This window comes from Ischnura elegans, chromosome 3 (genome assembly GCF_921293095.1).
Source record: "Ischnura elegans chromosome 3, ioIscEleg1.1, whole genome shotgun sequence".
NCBI classification, from domain to species: domain Eukaryota; kingdom Metazoa; phylum Arthropoda; class Insecta; order Odonata; family Coenagrionidae; genus Ischnura; species Ischnura elegans.
Window position 1 is genome coordinate 52,430,325 of NC_060248.1, and position 17,621 is coordinate 52,447,945.

Here is a 17,621-nt window from a genome sequence, read left to right on the forward strand (position 1 = left end):
AGATAATAATTTACGCATGGTGATGATGATTATACATCGAAACCCGGGTCGCTTTATTTAAAAAAAATATATGGCATAAAGAACAGTTATCCAACCAGGAAACCTTAAAATGGAATATTACACAGTTAAATATGAGTGAGTGAATTTTATTTATTTACTTGCCTGCCCGAGAGAAGGGGTGGAGAACTGACAAATAAGATGGACGGGACTGAATTTCGATCCCATGGGGTGGTGTGGGTAGCGTAGTTCAGGTTTCAGAGGGAGCGATTCCTAAGTGGCAAGCAGGAAATTAGAGCCATCGGATAAATAATGGGTTTAAAACTCACCCAAAAAAAAGAGAGGGTCCTCATCTCTTCCGTCCTCTCAAGTACGTTAACTCCATGCTTCACCGTCTAAATGCATCCTAATTTTAGTCGATCGTCATCCCAGCGGAAAGTATTTCATTCATAAATGCTGTGCGCGCGCCTCGTTAGTATGGAGTCTAAGTGAATCGATTCAGCCATCTGACTAATCAAGTTATCGGCTTGACTGAGTCACCGTTCGTGTAATTCCCGAAAATTTTGTGTTTGGTATAGTCAGTGCTTCCTCGTTTATATTGTCACCGCATCATGCCATGCAACTTCGCTGGTTATGATACTCTGCAATAAGTTTCTTTGTGTGATATGAGAAGCCTTCCGTGAATTTTAACGTTCAGTGACGGATGAAACTTTATTTTAAGCCTCCTACTTCCTTTGTGTGACAGAATATTAGCTTATAAAGTTTGAAACAGGTCGCATTATACTTTTAGGAGCTAAAGTGATGCGCAGTTATTTATAAATAGTAAAATCTACGATTTCGAATGTATCAACAATTATATCGAGAAGAGTTATCCGGGATTAAACTACGGGTCTTTAATTATCCAGAAAATTTCAATTCTTTGCCACATTTCTCAACATTATTAACCATACGTAGAAATGTCTCGAATAATCATTGGATATTAATTTATATATTTCTATTTGTTTGATTTTCACTATGCGTTTTATTGAGTTATCTTACATCCTAGATATCAACCCACACAGCAAAGGCATTTCACATCCTCAAGTCCTGCATAACAAGGCCTGGATTTTTTGGACAATTCGAATCTTTTATTTTTGTTTTATGTCTTTAAATTTCAAAAAATGAAACAAGTTTTAAATAAACATTTTTTTGATAAAAAAAATATATTTCATGTTATTTATGGAACTTTTGAGATCATCACAAGTTGTTTCTACTTCATTTCATTTCCCCTATTACTAATTAACCGTGTGTGACATGGAAAATTGTTCCATCGTGGTATGATTTCTGTTGTTACAGAATCAGTTCTGCCGCCAATTAAGGTAAAAATTATTTAGAGATGGTAATGATTCTATATTTTGGTGATGAAGAGTTCTCATTATTGTCTGTGTTCTCATATTGCCTACATGAGGGGTGCAGCACTATCGAACGCTTGCGTCCTATAGGTTCGCAAATTACAGGAGGTGAAATGCGTGGAATGCTTACAATAATGGAAGGCAGACATTAGTTAGTAAATGTCCATCGAAATGACCAATATATCGTTTAAACGTAGAACTGGAATTCTGATCAATATTGGACATTTTGCCTCGTCATGGTGCACGTAACCGACCCACAGGATGGAAAGGACAATCCATTACTCACTAGGGCGGATAATCGGCGAAATGTGAATTAATTGAAATAATATGAGAAGTTTCAGTGTAAGCTACGCAGATTGTAAACACTAGCTCCCCCTTGCTAGTTAACCAGTCCAAAAATCGCCTTCTGCGCAGTGACGTTTGCTTTCGTTAGGGCTGTAGGATCCATGTGCATCAGCTCACGATACGTTTACTTCAAACTTACCAATGGAGAAATACTGAGAAATTAATTCTCCTTTCGTACCAATTATAGGTTAATAACTACCTCTTACAGCAATTAAGAATAATTCTTCTTCTTATTTTCATTTAAATCAAGCGACAAAAAGATTTCATTATGCTCGTCTCTTTTTGAGTGAAATCTTCCATTTGATACCGATATTACTGATCAAGAGGTTTCAGCAACAACAGAAAATACTTGAAGCGCTTGTGAGTCATTAGAGTGTAATTAGTTTTGCTTGCTTTTGCGTCCGTGTCAGTACAAGGTATGACCGGTAATAGCAATTTTAGCTCTTCTAGTCTTTTGTGTCTGCGTCATTACAACAAGGTATGGCTGGTAATTACAATTATGAGCTCTTCTTATCCTTTGTGCCCGTGTCAGTACAAGGTACGACCGGTAATAGCAATTTTTACCTCTTCTTATCTCGCCACATTATATTCCAGGATTCGAAGTGCTAGCCCGTAAGCAATAGCTGAACTCGCTTTAACGAAACTGAGATGCGTATGCAGAAAACTTAAAATCCGCTGCTCCCGCTGAAGCTCGCGTAACCATTACGGGAGGTGGTGGCTCGGAGCCAGAGGAGCGAGCAGTCGGCGGTTTTTATCGCGACCTGAAGTGCCATTACCTCGGCGAGAACAATGAACCTCAATTTCGTCCGCTAAACGAAGGAGTGAGGGAATTTGAATCCCCTCTTTTGCAAACGTAACGTGTTCCGGTAGTGTTTCTCTTTCCCTTACGGCACGCGCGTTTCAAATGGATTTACGCCGGAATTGCATGGAGTGAAGCCTCGCTTTCAAACTACCACCGCGTCTCCCAACTCCCGAGGGGGCTTTGCTTGTGTGTTTGAAAGGGAGGGCGCATCTGGAATTGAACGAGAGATCGTTGGAATGGGAAGCTGGAGTGGTGGAGTGCCTCGGGCCGTGGCATCATAAAATATTCCACTCGCTAATTCCGCGTACGTGACCTGCAATGCGGCCGGTGAAATGTACCCCCGTCTCATAAAGGCCGCCTTAATCCGCCTGGGGATTTTTTACCTTCGCGATGTTCGTTTGCTCGTGGTATGCTATAACAGGCCTAAGTCGTCACGGCTTGACGTCCAATTCATCTTGCGGAATGGAAATACAATTGATTTCTCTTATCACTTTACGCTTCCTTTGATTATTATTGAAAATGGAACTTCGCTTGGTCCTCAAAAAGTTCCAGTTTGTGCTAGTTATGCTATAACGGGCCTAAATCGGGACAACTTGACGGCCCCTTAATCTTACGGAATGGAAATACGATTGATTTCCCTTATCACTTTACGCTTCCTTTGATTATTGAAAATGAAACTTCACTTGGAAATCGAGATAGTTCAAGTTCGTGCTAATTATGCTATGTAACAGACCCAAATCGTCACGGCTTGAAGTCCATTCCAACTTGTGGAGTGCAATTGATTCCTCCTGTTAGTTAACGCTTCCTTTGATTGCTGAAATTGAAAATTCGCTTGGTCCTTAAATCGCTTAAGGTTTAACGACGTTAGTGACGGACTTATGGACCCCTAGATGGTAGCTGGAATGATCCCGAAGCCGTCGTTCTCTAAAATGAATCAACGCAGTCTTGACCCGTAAAACATTTATCGACATTTTTCGTGGTCAATATAAACGAAAATAAAAAAAATAATAAAAAATAATCAATATAAACAAAAGAAAATAAGATTTTATGGTGTGACGCTTTTTATTGCGTTTTAGCGTCTTCATCAGAAACCTTGAAAAAAATTGGTTTCACGTTTTACGATAGATAAATCATTGATTTAATAATTCATCTGAATGCGTTGTCCCTGGAAATAAAAGGCGTGGAAAGTTTCCAAGTTTAATATTATTTTTATTACTAAATTTTATAATTAACGTTCACAAAAGGAATCATCATTTATTCATTTAAATGAGGTGAAATGTAATTAATATATTATTATACCAATGATGAAAATATGCTTTTAAAATGCGTGGTAAATGCAACGAATCAAGGACATAATCTCAGTCGTGGGAATTATCTTTGTAATTTTATTTACTGGGTTTGACCGTTGTCATTACAAAATATTATGAATACAATATATTGCATTTTATCATTGCCAGATATTTTATTTACCTGATGGAATAATAATTTTTATCAGAAGGGAAAATCATTAAACTCGGAATGTATTTCGGTACCTCAGAAGACGTATCATCATTATTTCTAATTATCGTTCATGACATGCCCTTTGCTGTATTCCAACTATTGTAATGTTTATTACATGTTTATGTAACCATTCCACTATATGTATCGTTTTGAATAAAAATTTGGCGACCATTAAGACAATAACAAGAAATATTTATAAAATCCTCATATTTCAATAATGAGTAATTTTTAATGCCCGCTGGATATTTATTTATTACATGCGATTCAAATGTAACTAGTATTTTTCAGTTGAGGAAATGAGTGTACAGGAAATATGAAAAGCTAGCAGAAACGTTAGAAGGGAATCAGAAGTTGCAAGTGAGGTTTGAGAGTATGATTTCCTCTAATGTCTAGAGTCGCAACTACGAGGCACAGCATCTGCGTTCTATTTCCGTTCCTTCTGGGAAGCAAGGCACGCAGTAGCGTTGTCTGAGCACTTTGCCGTGGAACGTTCAATTAAAGCCCCAAAAAGTGCTGCCCAATTTCATTTTTCCTTCATTTTTTCAACGCCACAATCTAGACACAAATTAATTTTTCACACATTTCTTATCCAGTTGTGAAATGAAGGGGGAAGCAATAAACACGAGATTTGAGGTAGGCGCCACGGACACCGAAAACGAGTCTACACTGCGGCGGTTTCAGCGTCACAACTTGAAGTAAGAAATGTGTCTCCCAGAATACAGCTACATGCTTCCCTGCAAGCCTCCTTAGTTGTCGCTTGGCGGATGGTGCCAGGACACCAGCCGTTTACATACAAAAGAAAATGCTCAAACGAAATTACGCCAAGCGTATATTATGTACTAGAATATGTATTGTAATATACAGGGTGATTAAAAAAGAATACCACAAGTTTAAAAGTCTGTATTTAATGAAAGAAACACTACAGAAACTTGTGTTGTACATCATTATAAAGAGTATTTAAAAGAAGTTTTTTTTTACTTGAAAACAAGTTCACAAATCGATGGATAAGTTCTAGCAACACGTAACCAAAAAAATAGCAAATTTTCAGGAGAGCAAAAAAAAAAAGATTAATTTTTTAAATTGTATTTAATTTTAATTGAAATTAAAAAACAAAGAGTTGTAAGAGAGAAAACATGCATTAACAAGCAAAGAGTTTTTTTTCTCGAATTTTAATTTTTGTTAATATTATTAGGCGTATTAACTCAGACCGGCCAAATTTTGAGGTACGTGTTGTTAGAATTTAGCCGCCGAAATGTTCAATGTGACCCCTCCAGACACTCGAACGATATCAACCCGATAGGTACTCGAACTTGTTCCACACTCCCAATTGCATATCGGATGTAATTGTTTGGATAGCTGCTCTTATTTCTTGTTCCAGATCATCAATTCTTACTGGTAGAGGTGGTCGATACACCATATCCTTGACACGCCCCATAAGAAAAAATCACAGGGAATAAGGTCAGGGCTTCTTGGAGACCAGTGATGAAGTGAATTGTCGTAGGCTGACGTCAACAAGCCTCAAGCGATCAAATGAGCAATTAAATTAAACTTAATGGTTTTAGAACTTTTGAGCTTCCTTAATTCGTCGACTGATATTGCTTTTCTTCCCTGCAGAGCTATAAATTTTTAAAGTTGTGATATTCTATTTGAATTATCTTGTACTTTATGCTCGAATGATTACTCAATATCTAATATTATGTTTGTACTCTGTATTTACTCGGCGCCGCAACGTCTGTACCGCAGCCGTCCGACTACTATCTGCTATTTATATTATATACTTATGATCTGTTTTTTTCCGTCTGTTCGAGTGTAAACCTGGGATACCTGTAAGTGGTAAATAGACGCATGGTGTCTCTAGTGCGTACTAGTATACACTTATTCAGTTCAGTCACTTCTTAAGTACAGAGGTCTTATACAGTACAGGTCAGTCACTTTTTCTTTTATATTTTTTCTGAACGATCCGATCCCTGCTGGAGTGCTACGTGGCGGAAACTTCAAGTTCAGTACTCCGTCCGTCCAATGGAATGTTAAGCCGTGGTCCCATGCGTGCATTACACTAAGGGCCAGCTAATGCCGACGAAGGGTTTCTTGCCACTCTTACTTCTCTAACCTTCGTTCATGGCGCAAATGATCTCAGCTGCCGGTCCCATCCTCCGAATACCGTACCATATCTTTTTCCTGCAGCCTGGCAGAGTGTAAGAACATACTAGACAAAACTTCACTCTACTCACCGTGGTGGTTTTGGGGTCGCAGCCGTGCCTCCCGGCCAGGGGGCCTCCGGTTCGATTGCACTCATCCAGGTCGACGGTGTCCAAGGGCAGCAGGATGGAGAGGCGGCTGCTCCACGGGGACGACGGCCGAGAGGGCAGCACATGAAATAAAAGACAGGCGAAACGAGTCCCATTTAGTTGCAATTCACCGAAACTTTGAATTCCTCACTCACTCATTTTTGCTACTGGTTTGGAAAGGTGAGTTTAGAGGGAGTAAAATTATATTCTACTTGAAATAAAAAAGAATTCTTCTGTAATCAAGGGTGTTCATTTAAGGAAAGGCCCTTTAATGAACACTCTTGAGACGTTTAAGATAAAGGCGTTTCAAACTCATTCATTTATAGTCAGTGCTTTTCTCTGAGCGGTCTTCCACAAGGAGAATTTTTGTGGGGATATCTTGAGGTTTCACTTGGTTTTTGAACTTGGGGTCTTACGGTTACTTGTCAAAGGCCTAGCCCTCCCCCGAAATCAGGAAAACATTTGAATATTTTATTACAGGGCCCCTATAGCCTAAAATTTTTTTCGATTTTGGCTTTTTAGCATACAATAAATCTACAATTTAAATATATCGTTTGGTGCAGAAACTACACAACTGCGACTATGATATGACTTTAGACTGAGTATCAAATTATTCGTTTCGTTAAAAAAAAAACCCTGAATTACAGGGGTAAGTCATTGTTTTTTTGATTTCGCTAAAATATACGAATTGTTGGTAATGAATTTTCAGTAATCAACAATTCATTTAAGCGTAAAAACTATCTACCTCCCGCCGCTTTGAGTATTCTTAGTTCTACCTATATATCTGTTAAGGCCTGGTTACACGGTACATTAGAATGTACAAGAATCTGTACATTTTTCTGAATGGTTTTCTGAACAGTTTCTTGTACATTCTCATGGACAAGATCCACGAGTAGGTGGTTACACGGTACATTTTTTCGGACATTTTTTCGTACATTTTTAAATGCGCAACAAATTATTTCAACTTCAAATATAAACCGATGGGGAACATGCAAACTTTTTTAAAGGACTAGAATAATAAGATCCTTACCTCAAATGTACTTGCCGAAAATTTCGCGGATGAATAATGTTTTATAGCTGAGATATGAGTATTTAAAAATAATCTTCATCGACTGTTTGAAAACACGTGACGGAGCGTGCGCGCGTTACATCACGGCCTGGAATCCACTGATGACAGACTGAGGAAGTGGATAGAAAAATATGTAGGGACTCAAACGCAAATGTGGCGAATATAATTGCTGCTTTAACGTCAAACTTCGGATTGTGAATATATTGGGTTGCCAATGCGTTGTTGAAATAAATAAAGGCGATTAATTGGGGGGCTTTGGAAAGATTAAATTTAAATAAGTTGATTGCAGATTGTGATCTACGTTACACACATATATCATTTGCTTAATGCAGTAAGTATATTGCAGCATGGACCTTCAATAGAAAAACGTGTGAAAACCATATTTTTTTTGCTTGAGTTTTTGCTTGCAGTGAGCACATTTTCAAAATTTCTCGTGCCCTTAAGCCGTGTGATATAATAAACAGGACATAATAAAGGCAGTTGAATTTTAGACTTGAAAGCGAGTGTGTCGTGATTTCTCTCCATCCTTCTCCTGTGAATCGGCGCACGCTACAGGAATACACGAGAAATATGAGGCTTATGGCAAGGTAAATTCAATATTTATTACTGCGATGCCCATAACGTTCGCTGCATGTCAACGCAACACCTAAAATTTCGACTCGTTTTGCAGTCGGCCTCGATTCAAAAACAGGAACTTGAGTAAATACAGCGTAAATAGTACTTGAATCTTATTTCTTTGCCTATCACATGCTTTTTTTATGACCTTTTAACGATCATTTGGATCTCAATCTTGGACAATTCTCGCGGTTTATACATTCAGCGCCTTTCCATCTGATCCTTCCTTTTACCCATCCCCTTTTCTTGTGTTCCATTCTTTCGCTGCCCATATCCAATCAGTGAGATATCCAAGTCAAGCAAGATCATATCAAATCTAAATAACTATCGGGGCCGTACGTAAACAAAGAAGTCGCCTATACAAGCCAGATGAAATGAATGTGTCGTTTTCGTAGTCTGCCACCAGGTGACTCTGAGTTCAAATTGTATGATTGTCTGAATGAAATTAGAGCAGGCGTTCAGAAATTCATACATTCTTACATTTTGCGTGGTTACACGGTGCATTTTCGCGTTCATTCTGAGATTCAGACATTCTCACATTTTCTTGTACATTCTCATGTACCGTGTAACCAGGCCTTTAGTAAAATTTTAATTCCTAATTTTTAAATTCACATGTATTTTACACATGAATTATCCTGAGGTGTCCGTATTTAAAATTACAATACCAAACCCTACACAGGTCTTCACCTTCATCCCCAAGATACAATCTGCATCGCTACTGAGTAGAACACTATTGCTTGGACATATTGGGTAGAATGGTATAAGTGCTCACGTCGTGCACGTTATCAAGTGATGAAAGTATCGTTATTGTATAGAAGTTGAAATAGAATATAAAGTATCGGCATCCTAAAATGCAAATTGATGGCGACAATCAGGAAGGTAGAGCTCTCCCTGGTTGAAGATAAAAACGTTTCAAACTCATACATTCACGGTCAGTGATTTTCTCTGAGCAGTCTCCCAGTCGCCTAAAAAGAGAATTTTGTAGGGGATATCCTGAGGTCCCACTTGGTTTTTGAACTTGGAGTCCTTCAGTCGTCAAACGATATTTGATGATGCTGTTCCGGCACTGGTTAACAAAAGACATAATAGTACTATATTCACTTAACATAGCCATGATAGTCAAATATCACTTTTATCAATTTTCTTGCCTCAAAATTTCTAATATATTTCGGAATATGCATTCGTAACGAAAACAGTAAATTTTGTCATTAAATGTAAATAGTAACTTGTAATAAAAACATAGTAATATTTCACTTCTAAAAAAGTTAAGGAAAGTGCGTTTCGGCACTTCTAATTTTGCCATGATGTCACTGATGCTTGCTCAACGCGTACTTCCCTTAAAGTAAAGTTTTCTCGGGTTTCGCACTGGATCAGGTCCTCCACCTCTCCTTCCAACGTTTCGACGAGCAACTCGCCCATCATCTTCAGGGATTGGAACGTTGGAAGGAGACATGGATGAACTGACCCGGTGTGAAACCCGAGAAAACTTTACTTCAATTGTTCTCCGGGAAAAACCAAAAAAAATTATCGTACCTCTCTTACATTCGCTCCCCTCGCATTTCTCACGGTTAGAATTTTTAGATTCGATAGTGATTCCTTGTTTTTCTTTGCATGCTCTCATGTAATATACCTTAGGAAGTGTGCCAATTGTGTGTAGAAAACTCCCATATTTAGTTAGTGAATGTCACTGAATTAACAATCAAAAATAATGCTCCTTACTACTGAAACAGCATGCTCATTTTTCTATGTTGCTCCGCGGCAGAAATAAAAATTGCAATATTTGTACTGTTATTGACGCTTTAATCTGTTATAAAGATTTAACATTGCAATATTATCTCATGCTAAGGTACTGAAGTTCGATAGAAGTAGGCGTTAAATAAAAGCGAAAAAGATTATATAATGTTTCTGATCACATTTTTATCGCATTTAGAGCACGTTTTTCTCCATGTTGAAATGAATCCACTTATTCTTATTCATTGTGAAATGGCGAAACCTTGGTTTGTGATTGGAGTAACAAAATGTGTAAAAGGCAAGTGTTTTGATTTCAATTAATCGTTAGCGAAGTCGTTGACAATGTCAAATCTGATTGACATGATAGTAATAACGCCCTTTGCCGAGAGAGATAACCAAAATAATAGGGGTTCAAAGTCAATTTTCTCCTATGATGAGAAGTTTTTTATATTCCGAAATAACTCCTGTAATTAAAATCGACAGAGCACCTGGAGAGTATTATACTTATTGGAGATTTTGTTCTTTCTCATTTTATCACTCTTAGAATACCGAATCACCAAATACTTTTGATGTACGGAGTAATTCAGAAATAATTCTTTTTCTCCTTGTTACCTGAGAGAAGGCGATACACATAAAGAGAGTACTCACCGATCCTTCGATAGCGTAAAGCGCTCTCATAAAGTCAAATGTTTCCGCCTCCATTCCATCGTAAATTCTTACTTCGTCTCGGACGTTAAGAGAAGACAGAAAATTTAGGTCTTCGGAATTTCATTTTTCATTGTTTGCTCGCTAGAGTGGCTCTTTGAAGTCGTTATCCAGGGGAGATGATATAAAAGCAGGAGAGAGGTGATTCTTTCCTTTAAAAAAACATTCGCTGGCCTTGTTTCTTTTTCACCGTTGCTGTAAGAACACTCGGCGGATTGATGAAAAACTTGTCTTTATTCCTACAGCGCCGCTTCAAACAATTTTCCCCCAGATTTTAGAAACAGACATATAGGGAATTTTGGTGAAATTGAATCTAGAATTGATTGATCCCAATTTCATAGCAAATTTATCAATATTTTCTCAACCTTTTTTTTCAGGAACAACATCACTGTCACTCACAGCACAATGATTTTACCGTTATTTTGATCTTAGATGTTACTTTTTACGTAGCACGTCATACATAGTATTCAGAGGTTAAAAAAACGTCATTTCACGTCCATTGTTTAATGAATTTCCATGTCTCATAAGGTCTTTCTGTGTTAAGGATAGCTAATGGGAAAGGGGTGTGTAACACAAAAGGTTAAATATCCTTTTGGAACGATGATGTATGCAAATTTATTTGATTTTTGGAGATACAGTCATATTATTTTAAAATTTTTCTCCATAGGTGTTACAATAGAATTATATAACAGTAAGAATATATAATACGAATACATAGACATTTTTTTCATGCATCCCTTACAGTGCCTTTGAATGGGTGTGTATCAAAATGGCAATGTATTACTCGCTCATTTCCCACTCTCAAAAACACTACGAATTTTTTAAACAAAAGAAATCCGTATAAGGAAACTATATTCTTTTTATTTTTGAAGAATATTGGTCCAACCGTACAATCGCGGGGTGCCTCCTTGAGTAATTTGATGATGAGTTCAATATGTCTTTGATAATTGCTAGAAATAGCTTAATCATCTATTCCGAAGAATTCTGATCGGAAAGAGGGATATTTTTAGGGAAGCGTTAGCTCTGTGGCTAAAGTGGTTCAGTAAAGGAAGCCTAAGCAATCGCAGGAGAGGCTGGATGGGGAACCTTGGGTTGGGGTCGTGAGGAAACGATTGTGGGTGGGGCTGGCTAAATAACATCGTCGGGAAGGAGCAATGAAGGAGAAAAATTGCCTCATGAATAGAAGGCAGGCCTTTACCATACTTCTTTGAATTCTTTCCCTCATCCCATTCTTATTCTCCATCTCCATCCCTGCAATCCCCTGATACGGTAATGTATCGGAAAAGATGAGCATAATCTGGTCGAATTTCACAATGGGTATATTTAAAACGTTTTCAAATATTTCCATGAGGAAAATCTTATTATCCTAGCGATGCTTCGAAAAAGAAGTTGCAATCACCTGTTTTATAAGATATTTTTTCACGTTTTATTAGATGCTTTGTTATATTGCTATTTTCTTCGGAGTTTCGTATATGAAATGAATACCTTTCGCTTACACGATGAAGGTATAATGAAGCTGATGGTAGTTCTTTGGTTTTTAATAAATACTGTAGTTATTGGCGTATTGCACTCGAGATACCTATTAATCTCTACATGCTATTAGCGTTAGTATGATTAGTATTTTAGTTTTGACTATCCTTCGCTATCACTATCGCTAAAAAATATAAAATTGTGGACGAAAATAGCATATTCTGAGAGGTATTCGAACTTGCAAGGCAGTAAATTGACCCATTCACGCATTCATTTTGCTTTACTTTGAAATTGCTTACGTGGAATATGAAAATAATGCCTTTAAGAGTGCTTCCTAGGAACTTTGATCAGAGACGTTCAATCACGACAAGGAAACTTAACATTGATCATCGCAGGAGTGATTGCCAATGTATCGAAAAAATGAAGTTGCTACATGTATACCGTATTGTGTACTTATACCCACATTGATTGATTATTAAGATTGTCATTGAATGTTTTGTTGATAGGGGAACAAATTTTACTACATCATCGGTACTTGAATCTTCATTTATTAAGGTTGGACTATATAAAAATCTTTTTTGCTCAGTACTTGCTAGCTTCATAGCTACTTCATAGCTAGTAAAATGATGATTGTTTTTTCATTCTTAGGATACAAGTGAGTTTTTGAGTTCTGTTCATGGCTATGCCAGACCTATCCACGCTTGATCTCCCACCCAACGTTCGACCTCTTCAGCCAGCCTTCAGCACAAAAGAGAGCGCTGCGCTGTATCGAATCTAGTGCCTCGCATGTTTGTTCATCGGGCATTATTGATGCGGTCGTCCGGTGAACTTTCTCCGCCCGAGAGGAATACGCGTTTGTGCATATCCGTTGCTCACATTTATTGGGTGGAGGGACGCGGGTTGAAATGAATGTCCGGAGATGCTCACACACGAGTTAATAACGGGGGAGCTCTTTTTTGGATGAATTTGAGGGATCTTGGTTCGAGTCCATGTCAAGGTTGAATGATTTTGTACTACAGTTTTTCGTGAGACTGAAGCTCTTTCTCTAGTAACTTTCTCTGGTGGCTTTCCACATTGCGGTGATGCAGGATGTTGTTAGAAATGTTGGGTGGCGTGCAGGCTGCATTTACTCAAAATGTTTCTTTTTCAATTCGCGCGCATAGTAGAACCGGAAATTTATTTTTAATATTTAAATTTTTTATAAACATTTCTAAAAGAAGGAGCTATAATTGTTGTTTGCTGTGAATATTGCCGTATATATAGGCACATCATCTCTTTAGGCGTTTGTATTCGAAATCCACTTGAATCCATACCAAATTTCAAGCTTCGTGCTCTAGCCGCAACGGTTAATAATATCCGACTTTAAAAAATATCCGTATTTTAGTTTTTAACATTAATCCACAACTTTTCAGAATGGGGGAAATTTAAATACCGAGAATCGTATCTTTTCGGCCCACTATATTTCACACCATATATGTGCGGATACTCTGTTGCTGATATCTTCCCCCTCCAGGATTCATTCTTTTCCCGCCATGAATTAGCACCAGGTTAGTGGATTTTTTCGAATATTCACGAGAAAATGAAAATATTAGTTAATTTTAAGCTGGGTACTTAGGAGGATAGAAAATTACTCACAGACCGGCTACGTTAATGCGATAAATTTTGTTTCTATCGCTATATCACGTTTTATAGAACTTTTTCTCCCTCTTGTCCGATCTGTCTGATCATATTGCCTCACTCACCTTCAACGAATTTTTCTTTCTCTTCTCCATTTCAGGGTATTTGTGTTTCAGTGTTTAAATATCACCTCGATAAATGCACCACTAGTAAGCGTCAAAAGAAAGTGTGCAAAGTGCGATGGTGGTTGGCGTAACATGGTGGAACTCCTTCATGATGCACAAAGATGATACGCTGTATCGAAACCGGTCGCAAATATATTTTATTTTGAGGAACAGCGAAGTCTTTTTCTTAACCTTTGTTCAAAGTGTGCTAAGTTGCTGGAATATTTTCCGTGAAAGCTATTTGTTTTAATTTTATTAGGGTTACCACCATTTTCAGGACTCAATATCGTAGGACGCTTACATGCATGTATTAATGCACTATGTATCTTAATAAAATTAAATATTTAGTACAGTACCAAGTGGATCAAACCCCCATAATTTGACGTAAAATGGCCTGTAGTGGATCATATAGGGGTAAATTATTATTGATATACCTATTTCCATATTATTCTGTGCGCATCTTCATCCATAACGTAGGTAGTTTGACAATCCCCGCTTCAGAGGGATCTGTTCATCTCTCCTGAGAAATAATCTCTGCTACATTTACGCTTGACTTATCGCGGTAATGTAAGTAAAAACGTGAGTAATTACCGATGTCATCAATGGATGCCATTCGTTCTCATGCTAGTAGCATTGTGTTACTTTTCGCGGCTTCATTTAAGTTATCAGTAATTTATGGGTTGTAATCATCGAGTAAGTCACATATACATTCAAGGTATTTAGGCGGATAAAATCTAAGGGTATTTCTTCGAGGTTGGAATACGTAGGCATTTTGCATCTTAATTGAGGAATAGAAAAATCCTCGAGTACGAACGCCTCTTTATCAAATTCAGAGTTGTGATTCGCGACAGATACGAAAATGAGCCAAATGGACAAACCATCACAACCTGTCACTATCTCTTTTCGCATTTGAACTTGAATGGTAAAGTTATGAGTTTTCTCTCGTTCAATGAATATTTCACGAGATGATCTGGTACCTTGTTGATGGGTTTATTCAGATTCCATAATTCGCTACGTCAACTTCAGTTACCACCTCGGTTTCCTCACATTAATGGGATTCAGAGTGGTATCCGATTTTTTCCTGCCCAGACGAATCCTCTTGGCATCCATTTATGTATTTAATCGTCATCCATATTAGATGAACCTGTGATGTTTACGTTACAAGAATTATTCACCTCCATACTGTGAGTAGCTTTGTACGATATTCATGGAAATGATTACAAAATCTCAAAGAAAATGACTAATTTTATTTTCTCCGTTTACTTTTTCTTCGCTAAATATTTATTTTTCCATTTTCTATTTAATTTGTGTGAGTGTAACTTAATCTAATTTTTTGAATCTTAATTTTTTGAATAATTTATGGAATTCCGCCTGAAATTGTAGTTGAAAATTGAAGAACAATACGTTCTGATTGTTTCGCGATACATAGAAAATATGTAATATTTCAAACCCTGCCGCGTGAACGGTGAAAATATTCAAGAATTGCCATGAGAAAAAATTCCCCTGGACCGGGAATCGAACCACGGACCTTTGGCTTTCCGGGCCACTGCGCAGACCACTACGCTATCCAGGTTCTTTCATTCTCATGGCAATTGTACCGAGGCTGTTGGTACTAGGTGTTAGGCCCTCGCGGTCCATCAAGGATGGCAACGCGAGGGAGTGGGATAGTGTGTTCTGGTTTTTATATAATAGCGATTTTTCAAGGGAGATATCTATGGTGAATACACTATTTCTGAGTGAAAACCGCATACTCAGTTAATTGCTGCAGTGATCTTTTGGGTAAATTTTTTATCGTGATTACCTTTAAAATCACCGCTATCATTTCAGTATCTCCCCAAATGAAAACAATCATGTATAACAAATCGTTTTTTGCCCTAATTTTATCATTTGAAAAGTTCTGCGTGTTTTCCGTAATCCCACAGAGCATTTTTAATGCACGGAAAATACTTTCATTTTCGAAATGGTGGATGCGAGCGGTGCCAGAATAGAATATGTATTTTTTTATCGCGGGGATTCTTCCGCAAATAGAGCTTGAAGTGGATAACGCTGCCACCGGAGTGCTCTCTGCTATTAACCCGATTTGGATGGGAGTCTCGTTTTTGCCCGGTTGATTTACTCGTAAATCGAGGGTTTCCCTTGCCAAGAGGAAAAGAAAGAAAATACGACTCCTCGGTTAGTTTGCTTTCGCCCTCAATTAGGCGGTCTTATTTACGTTCTGTGGGTTGCTTGAACAGTTAGTCGGAACTTACTGAATTTGATCGAGGGACATGGAGTATACGGCTTACTCCACCTTCCTCTCTTTTTTCTTTTTGCATACCCTTTGTTTGCACGCCATCTGAAGGGGTGTCATTTGCGTAAACATTTCCGAGACCGAAATTGAAAACTAAAATATTTTATCGATTGCTCCGATGAAAGCGCACGCATTTGAACTGTACCGTGTACACACAGTGGTAGAGGAGCCACGCCAGGAAATATCTTATTATCAATTCTAAAAGATATTGAGTAATTCCAGTATTCTTTATTCTAAAGCCTCAGACGTACGTTATGGCTACTTTAAATTATATGATATTGTGTTCAAATTCATTTAAATTTTTCGTGTAAACAAAATGAATTTTATCATAAGCCATGGCCTGCGAGCAAATTCTAACATTTTCTTTTTACGCCCGATGCTTGGTACTAATTGAGCGTATTTTGAGTTATATTTCCGTGTCCAAAAATCGAAAATTGAACATTTATTTTATTTCAAAATGGACCGCTTACATTTGGTCTGCGTTTATGGAGTGGGAAGGTGACTAATTTTGCTTCCTAGGCTCGATATTACTTCTTGCGTTTTTGAAGCTCTTCCAATGATTTATAAGCAAAATCTAAGCCTATTAACATGTGCAGTTGTCTTTTTTTTGTTTGTTTTTTTTTTGTTTTTGGTTTTTGGTTTGGTTTTGTGTTATGGTTTTGTTGTCAGTTTTATAATTTTTGATTCATTATGCTGTCAGGGGAATATAATTTTTTCCCTGGCATTTTAGTTTTCTATGCAAATGAAATCTTATCCAAAATTAGCCATCCTAGCCCAAGTCAACTGAATTTTCAAATTTCCCGTAAATTTATTGAGCATTCTGACTGGTTGTAACTTTTGAGACTTTGTCTCTTGCTAGAAGTTTAATTTCCTTACAATCAGCACAGCCTCTGTGTAATGCGAAACCCCAATGATGGTGAACGTAATTTTACTTATGGTTTATTCTATTTACATGAGTTTATGGTACAGTAAAACCATAGTGTTTTTAATAAGGTGATTATGAGTATCAATTGAAGGAGCCTCCATATTTAGTGTTGTGCCAGTGTATCAAATGATGTTGTTACATATGCCTATAAACGAGGCAGAGCTGATAACTTTAAAAGTAGTTAAACAATTTTCCAAGATTCAATTCGATATTTAAGTAAATTGAAAATTATAAAAATACAATAAAAAAATTAGAAACACTATTGCCCAAAGCTTTAGAAGGTTATGTAGTAGATACAATTCTGTAATAAAAGACAGATAGTTAGAGAAAGGCTAGTTTTTCCCAGGAAAAATATGCTGACTTACGGTCTTTTAAACTCGTTACTTCTTTCAAGTATGCCAAAAATGCAGCGCATTATTCCTGTCTGGGATCATATCTTCAATTTCGTTCTTTTTATTACCTCGCAAAATAAAAGATTGTATTTTTTAAATTGATTAAACTCTTATACTACTGAGTCACGTACACGGTTTAATCAAACCTATTTAGATCTTTCATGCGTCAAAATATAGTCTTTTTCGTTCTTCTCAGAATTATCACCATAAATCATCACTTTAAATATGCAAGATCCATTTTGAGACCGATTGGAACGGAAACACATTGGGTTGGTCATAATATATTTTTATTGGGACTAATAACTCTACTTGGTTGAGAC

At 37.4% G+C, this 17,621-nt stretch overlaps 1 protein-coding gene across 1 annotated transcript in view; it reads right to left on the bottom strand.

Annotated features, from left to right (window-relative positions):
- The window catches only part of LOC124155179, a 188,168-nt gene that overhangs the window by 76,734 nt on the left and 93,813 nt on the right, over nucleotides 1-17,621 (bottom strand). The window contains exon 4 of the mRNA XM_046528896.1: nucleotides 6,267-6,372. Coding sequence (XP_046384852.1) covers nucleotides 6,267-6,372 — 106 coding nt within the window. The remainder of the gene's footprint in view (nucleotides 1-6,266; nucleotides 6,373-17,621) is intronic.